Genomic DNA, 8,486 nt, shown 5'->3' with positions numbered 1-8,486 from the left:
AACTGAAATCCATTCCAGTTTCAAACATCAATCTCCCAGCTGTATAATCCACACAGTGAAAAGATCAGTTTCGGAGATCGTCGTGTCGGTTATCAGATATTTTATATCTGCAGAAAGTGCGTCCTTTCCCGTCGTGTTCTCTCTTCATTATGGTGATGTTACAGGGGAGGTGCTGCTACAAACCTATCCTCAGCCGTGCACACTCTGGTCAACAGCGGCCCTAAGAGTTCATAATACAAAACTGCAGACAACCAGGATGAACTAATCTCTCCAGAAGCTTACTGTTAGAGAAGTGTATCTTGAAATGAGGCAATAAAAGTTATAAAAATCACACTATCATGTTGGAAAATGTAAATCGACAAGTCAATATAGATTGTGTTCTCTTACTTTTGCTTTTATCTTCAGCCATAATACTGTGTTTATAAAACATGAACCACATGTGACGAGTAATATGAAGAGAAAAAAAAATCGAATGAATTAAAAAAAGACAAGAATTCCTGAAAGATTTAAGTGAAACAAGAAAGAAAATGGAGAGGTAAAAAGCTGAGTCTAGAAAAGTCACTGTCCGAGGTGCTGACCTAATAACGAGGCTGAAACCAGCCTATACGACGGATTATCACAAGTCCTGACATGTAGATAAAACATTGCTAAGTTTAACCTAAGAAAATAAAGCATTAACTAATGTTTATACAGAAAAAAAAATCATGTTCTTTATGAAATCATGTGTTTAACAGTAACTCAGTAAATGATTGGATTGTAAGCTCATTCTGCAGTAAAATAAGATTATCTAAATAGCGAAATAGCTATTAATTTATATAACCCTCACCCCAAAGCCAGATTACTGACTCAAAGCAAGAATACCGACAAAAAGGACCAGTAAAATATTCAAAGTAGAAATGTTGTTGAATACAACTGTAAAGTAAAACAGGCAAAGACTTTGATGTGAGGTGTCCAAACTTGCCGTACCCCGTAATTTGTTACTGCGAGCCATGAAGAGTGTGCTATTAAAACGGTCTGTACCAAATAAGGTTAAGCAGTTTAACCCTTAAAAACAAACAGCAGTCTTCTTGACCACACAATGCAACCAAGCCAAAGTATGCATGCGAAATGATGCAACAACCTATCACTGACAGAGATTGTACGTAATGGGACGCTGTCCATGGTTCTGAAACTGCGGAAATAGCGTGCAACGGTTTTCTATCAATGCAACTAAACACTGAAAGTGTATGAAGTCACAAACACGAGGCTACATTATTAAACTAACCTCTAGAGGAGAGTCAGGTTCATCCAGGATGCTCTTGTCACTCTGAATCCGCTGCATCGTCCCTGTAGAACTGGGGTCCATTATCAGCACGTTCTGACTACCGGCTCTGCCGAACTTACAGTCACTCTTTCTGGAGTCTGTCGTCCTGCACACCTCGTAATTGTACACGTGTTGGAGAGTCCCTGTCCCCAAAGTGTCTGAGTAACGTGGTGGATAATATGGAATGACAGGGAGACTGGAGTGATACAGGATGCGAGACTGTCTCCATCTGTAGATTTTCACTGATATAATAACCACCAAACACGTGATGAAGAGGAAGGAAACTACAGCCAAAGCCAAGACTAAGTAAAAAGTCAGGTTGTCATTGTACTCCTTGTCGTGTGCAAAGTCAGTGAACTCAGACAGCACTTCAGGGAAGCTGTCCGCCACCGCCACGTTAACAATGACTGTAGCTGAACGAGAGGGCTGCCCGTTGTCCTCCACTATAACACTCAGTCTTTGTTTGACAGCATCTTTATCAGTCACTTGGCGGATAGTTCTTATTTCTCCATTCTGTAAGCCCACTTCAAACAGCGCCCTGTCTGTGGCTTTCTGCAGTTTATAGGACAGCCAGGCATTCTGTCCAGAGTCCACATCAACAGCCACCACTTTAGTCACCAGATAGCCCACATCTGCTGAACGAGGCACCATTTCAGCCACCACAGAGCCACCAGTCTGCACTGGGTACAGCACCTGAGGAGGGTTGTCGTTCTGGTCCTGGATCAGTATTTTCACACTCACGTTGCTACTGAGTGGAGGGGAGCCTCCATCCTGCGCCTTGACGCGGAAGTGGAAGTCTTTGATCTGCTCGTAGTCAAAAGAGCGCACTGCATGGATGACTCCACTATCAGCACTGACGGACACATATGACGAGACTGGCACTCCGTTAACAGAGGAGTCCTCCAGTATGTAAGAAACACGGGCATTCTGGTTCCAGTCAGCGTCTCTGGCTTTCACTGTGAATATAGAGAGGCCTGGTGTGTTGTTTTCTACAATGTAAGCCTCATATGAGCTCCTCTCAAAGACAGGCGCGTTATCATTCACATCAGAGATCTGTAAGGTGAGAGTGACGCTGCTGGAGAGGGAGGGCACTCCCTCATCAGAGCACGTCACTGTTATATTATACTCAGAGGATCTCTCTCTGTCCAGATCACTGTCTGTCACTAAACTATAGAAATTATCTGTTGAGGTCTTTAAAATGAAAGGTACATTTTCACTAATAAAACATTGCACTTTACCGTTTTCTCCAGTGTCCTTGTCCTCTATATTTATCATTGTCACCACTGTATTGAGTTTGGCATCCTCTGATATCACATTTGACTTTGACATAATGTTGATTTCAGGTGTGTTATCATTTACGTCGTGAACATCGACAATCAATTTACACGCATCTGTGAGTCCTCCATCATCACTCGCACGTATATGTATTTGAAAACTCCGCGATTCTTCAAAATCAATATTGCCAATCAAAGTAACGTCACCATTTTCTCTGTTTATCTTAAACACTCTCCTGACGTCATCTAATGTATTTGTGATTGAATATGTGATTTTACCATACGACCCGTCATCTGCATCTGAGGCTGTAACAGTGGCAACAACTGTTCCTTTAGGTGAGTTCTCAGTAACTGTAGCTTTGTATGTTGGCTGTGTAAAAACGGGGGCATTATCATTAGCGTCTAAAACTGTAATAACAATCAGCATTGTTCCTGACATCTGCGGCTCTCCTCCATCTACAGCCGTCAACACGAGAGAGATCTGCTCCTGTTTCTCTCTGTCTAAAGGCTTCTGTAACACCATCTCAACATTTTTGTTTCCATCCGCGTTATTATGGACTTTGAGAGCAAAATTATCTGTTGGTTTTAAGTCATAGTTTTGAAGATCATTATTTCCAACATCCAGATCCACAGCCCTTTCCAGTACAAATTTTGCCCCTGTGTTCGCTGACTCACTGATTTTAAATTTGATTTCTCCTTCCTCAAAGGTTGGTGCGTTATCATTAATATCTGTGATCTGGACTGTCACACTATAAAACTCCATAGGATTCTCCAAAATAATCTGAAAATGTAAAGCACAAGGCGTCGTCTGTCTGCAGAGCGCCTCTCTGTCGATCCTCTCTTTAACAAGGAGGACTCCTCTTTCTCTGTTCAGCTCGATGTACTCGTCGCTGTCTCGAGTATAAATTCGAGCTTTACCAGCAGTTAATCGTTTGGTTTCTAAACCTAAATCTTGTGCTATATTACCGACTAAAGAGCCTTTCGACATTTCCTCCGGTATTGTGTAACTGACCTGCCCAAGTACGGAGCCGAGCGAAAGGAGAGAGATGAACAACAGCGCCTGTCCTTTCATTGTTCTACCCGAGTGTGTTCTCAGCAAGCTTCCACAGTCCGGTTTTATATCCCATAAACTGAAATCCATTCCAGTTTCAAACATCAATCTCCCATCTGTATAATCCACACAGTGAAAAGATCTGTCTCGGATATCGTCGTGTCGATTATTAGATATTTCATATATCCCGAAAGTGCGTCCTTTCCCGTCGTGTTCTCTCTTCATTATGGTGATGTTACAGGGGAGGTGCTGCTACAAACCTACCCTCAGCCGTGCACACTCTGGTCAACAGCGGCCCTAAGAGTTCATAATACAAAACTGCAGACAACCAACATGAGCTTATCTGTCCAGAAGCTTACTGTTAGAGAAGTGTAACTTGAAATGAGGCAATAAAAGCCATGTCGCATTATCCTCTTGGCAAATTTAAGTCGACACTTCAACATAGATTGTGTTTTCTTACTTTTGTTTTTATCTTCAGCCATAATAATGTGTTTATAAAACATGAACCACATAGGACTACAAGCACAAAGAGAAAAATAGAATCAAATAGAAAACAATTAGAAAAAGACTACGAAAAGATTGAAGTAATACACAAGAGAGAATGGAGAAGAAAAAGAGCTGAATCTAGAAAAGTTGCTGTCCGAGGTTCTGAACTAATAAAGAGTCTAAAACTGGCCAACACGACGAAACATCACAAATTATTTCATGTAGATGAAAAACATTGCGAATTTCAACTTGAGAAAACAAAGTTTTAACTGATGTCTGTCCAGAAAATACATTCGTGTTCATTATGAAATCCTGTGTTTAACAACAATTCACTAAAAAGTTGGATTGTATGCTCAGTCAGCACCAAAATATAACTATCTAAGTACCTATATATCCACCTCAATATTCATGTAAATACCTCACCAAAGACACAAAAAAATATAACGGACTCAAAGCAAGGCCACTAACAGTAAAGGACTGATGAAACATTTAAATTAGTAATGTTGTACAATACAAATATAAAGTGAAAGAGGCAGAGACCTTGATACAAATGCCTACTGCTTAAACTTGCCAACCCCCCTTATTTGTTACAGAAAGCCAATATAGGTGTGCTCTCAAAACGGTCTGTGCAAAATAAGGCTAAAGCTGTCTAACCCTTAAAAACAAAAAGCAGTCTGCTATACGCACATTGCAACCAAGGCAAAGTAACGTGTGTGTAATATAATGTGACAATCTACAACTGATTGAGAGTGTAGGTAATGAGAAGCTGTCCATGGTTCTGAAACAGCCGAAAGAGCGTGCCACAGTTTTCAAAGAATGCAACTCAACACTGAAAGAACATGAAGTTACAAACACGAGGCTACATTATTAAACTAACCTCTAGAGGAGAGTCTGGTTCATCCAGGATGCTCTTGTCACTCTGTAGCCGCTGCATCGTCCCTGTAGAACTGGGGTCCATTATCAGCACGTTCTGACTACCGGCTCTGCCGAACTTACAGTCACTCTTTCTGGAGTCTGTCGTCCTGCACACCTCGTAATTGTACACGTGTTGGAGAGTCCCTGTCCCCAAAGTGTCTGAGTAACGTGGTGGATAATATGGAATGACAGGGAGACTGGAGTGATACAGGATGCGAGACTGTCTCCATCTGTAGATTTTCACTGATATAATAACCACCACACACGTGATGAAGAGGAAGGAAACTACAGCCAAAGCCAAGACTAAGTAAAAAGTCAGGTTGTCATTGTACTCCTTGTCGTGTGGAAAGTCAGTGAACTCAGACAACACTTCAGGGAAGCTGTCCGCCACCGCCACGTTAACAATGACTGTAGCTGAACGAGAGGGCTGCCCGTTGTCCTCCACTATAACACTCAGTCTTTGTTTGACAGCATCTTTATCAGTCACTTGGCGGATAGTTCTTATTTCTCCATTCTGTAAGCCCACTTCAAACAGCGCCCTGTCTGTGGCTTTCTGCAGTTTATAGGACAGCCAGGCATTCTGTCCAGAGTCCACATCAACAGCCACCACTTTAGTCACCAGATAGCCCACATCTGCTGAACGAGGCACCATTTCAGCCACCACAGAGCCACCAGTCTGCACTGGGTACAACACCTGAGGAGGGTTGTCGTTCTGGTCCTGGATCAGTATTTTCACACTCACGTTGCTACTGAGTGGAGGGGAGCCTCCATCCTGCGCTCTGACGCGGAAGTGGAAGTCTTTGATCTGCTCGTAGTCAAAAGAGCGCACTGCATGGATGACTCCACTATCAGCACTGACGGACACATATGAGGAGACTGGCACTCCGTTAACAGAGGAGTCCTCCAGTATGTAAGAAACACGGGCATTCTGGTTCCAGTCAGCGTCTCTGGCTTTCACTGTGAATATAGAGAGGCCTGGTGTGTTGTTTTCTACAATGTAGGCCTCATATGAGCTCCTCTCAAAGACAGGCGCGTTATCATTCACATCAGAGATCTGTAAGGTGAGGGTGACGCTGCTGGAGAGAGAGGGCACTCCCTCATCAGAACACGTCACTGTTATATTATACTCAGAGGATCTCTCTCTGTCCAGATCACTGTCTGTCACTAAACTATAGAAATTATTTGTTGAGGTTTTTAAAATGAACGGTACACTGTCGCTAATATAACATTGCACTTTACCGTTTTCTCCAGTGTCCTTGTCCTCAATATTTATCATTGTAACCACTGTATGGACTTTGGCATCTTCTGATATCACAGTTGACTTCGACATTATCTTTATTTCAGGTTTGTTGTCATTTACATCGAGAACATCGACAATTAATTTACAAGAATCTGTGAGGCCTCCGTCGTCACTAGCAAGAACATTTATTTGAAAATTTAGTGAATCCTCAAAATCAATAGTTCCAATCAATGTAACTTCGCCATTGTCCTCGTTTATCTTAAACACTCTCCTTACATCATCGAATGTATTTGTGATTGAATAAGTTATTTTACCGTTTGAACCCTGATCCGCATCTGAAGCTGTAACAGTGGCAACAACTGTTCCTTTAGGTGAGTTCTCAGTAACTGTAGCTTTGTATGTTGGCTGTGTAAAAACGGGGGCATTATCATTAGCGTCTAAAACTGTAATAACAATCAGCATTGTTCCTGACATCTGCGGCTCTCCTCCATCTACAGCCGTCAACACGAGAGAGATCTGCTCCTGTTTCTCTCTGTCTAAAGGCTTCTGTAACACCATCTCAACATTTTTATGGCCATTAGCGTTACTGTGGAGTTTCAGAGCAAAATTATCTGTTGGTTTTAATTCGTAACTTTGAAGATCATTATTTCCAACATCAAGATCATTGGCTCTTTCAAGTACAAATTTTGCCCCGATCACTGCTGACTCACTAATTTTGAATTTCATTTCGCTTTTTTCAAAGGTTGGTGCGTTATCATTAATATCTGTGATCTGGACTGTCACACTGTAAAACTCCATAGGATTCTCCAAAATAATCTGAAAATGTAAAGCACAAGGCGTCGTCTGTCTGCAGAGCGCCTCTCTGTCGATCCTCTCTTTAACAAGGAGGACTCCTCTTTCTCTGTTCAGCTCGATGTACTCGTCGCTGTCTCCGGTAAAAATTCGAGCTTTACCAGCAGTTAATCGTTTGGTTTCTAAACCTAAATCTTGTGCTATATTACCGACCAAAGAGCCTTTCGACATTTCCTCCGGTATTGTGTAACTGACCTGCCCAAGTACGGAGCCGAGCGAAAGGAGAGAGATGAACAACAGCGCCTGTCCTTTCATTGTTCTACCCGAGTGTGTTCTCAGCAAGCTTCCACAGTCCGGTTATATATCCCATAAACTGAAATCCATTCCAGTTTCAAACATCAATCTCCCATCTGTATAATCCACACAGTGAAAAGATCTGTCTCGGATATCTTCGTGTCGATTATCAGATATTTCATATATCCCGAAAGTGCGTCCTTTCCCGTCGTGTTCTCTCATCATTATGGTGATGTTACAGGGGAGGTGCTGCTACAAACCTACCCTCAGCCGTGCACACTCTGGTCAACAGCGGCCCTAAGAGTTCATAATACAAAACTGCAGACAACCAGCATGAGCTTATCTGTCCAGAAGCTTACTGTTATACAAGTATATCTTGAAATGAGGTAACAAAAGCCGTATAAATACTACTATAATCTGCGCAAAAGTAAGTCGACACTTCAACAAAGATTGTGTTCTCTTACTATTGCTTTTATCTTCAGCCATAATAATGTGTTTATAAAACATGACCCACATGTGACTACAAGCACAAAGAGAAAAAACTCAAATAATTTAGAAAATAATAAGGAAAGTACAACTAAAAGATTGAAGTGATACAAAAGGAAAATGGAGAAGAAAAAGAGCTGAGTCTACAAAAGTCACTGTCCGAGGTCCTGAACTGATAACGAGGCTAAAACCGGCCAACAGGACGGATTGTCACAAGTCCTTAAACGCAGATAAAAATATTGCTAAATTCAACCTAAGAAAATAAAGCGTGAACTGATGTTAAAATACATTCGTTGTCTTTATGAATCCATGTGTTTAACAATAAGTCAGTAAATACTTGGGTTGTATGCTCAGAATGCATTAACATAAAATTATCTAAATACATAAATAGTTTATAAGATATTGATTTAAAAACCCTAACCAAAACTCATCCAAAAGCCAGATGACTGACTCAACGCAAGATTACCGACAAAAAGGACCAATAAAACATATAAAGTAGAAATTAAGATCGATAGAACTATTAAGTGAAACAGGTAGGTAATGGATAGAAATGGGAGTTCAAACATGCCGTACCCCATTATTTGTTACATAAAGCCAAACAAGGTGTGCTATTAAAACGGTCTGTACGTATATGGTTAAACAGTT

At 41.4% G+C, this 8,486-nt stretch overlaps 1 protein-coding gene across 1 annotated transcript; it reads right to left on the bottom strand.

Annotated features, from left to right (window-relative positions):
- Positions 1 to 1,277: 1,277 nt before the first annotated feature.
- On the bottom strand, positions 1,278 to 7,617 carry LOC117261407 (protocadherin gamma-A2-like). Its single transcript, XM_078169362.1, has one exon. It carries the CDS (start codon positions 7,374 to 7,376, stop codon positions 4,974 to 4,976), a length of 2,403 nt encoding a protein of 800 aa, XP_078025488.1. The 5' UTR covers positions 7,377 to 7,617; the 3' UTR covers positions 1,278 to 4,973.
- Positions 7,618 to 8,486: the final 869 nt, after the last annotated feature.

The sequence above is a fragment of the Epinephelus lanceolatus genome, chromosome 7 (genome assembly GCF_041903045.1).
Source record: "Epinephelus lanceolatus isolate andai-2023 chromosome 7, ASM4190304v1, whole genome shotgun sequence".
NCBI classification, from domain to species: domain Eukaryota; kingdom Metazoa; phylum Chordata; class Actinopteri; order Perciformes; family Serranidae; genus Epinephelus; species Epinephelus lanceolatus.
Note: the sequence above shows the minus strand (reverse complement) of the source record. Positions and strands in the feature narration are given on the sequence as shown.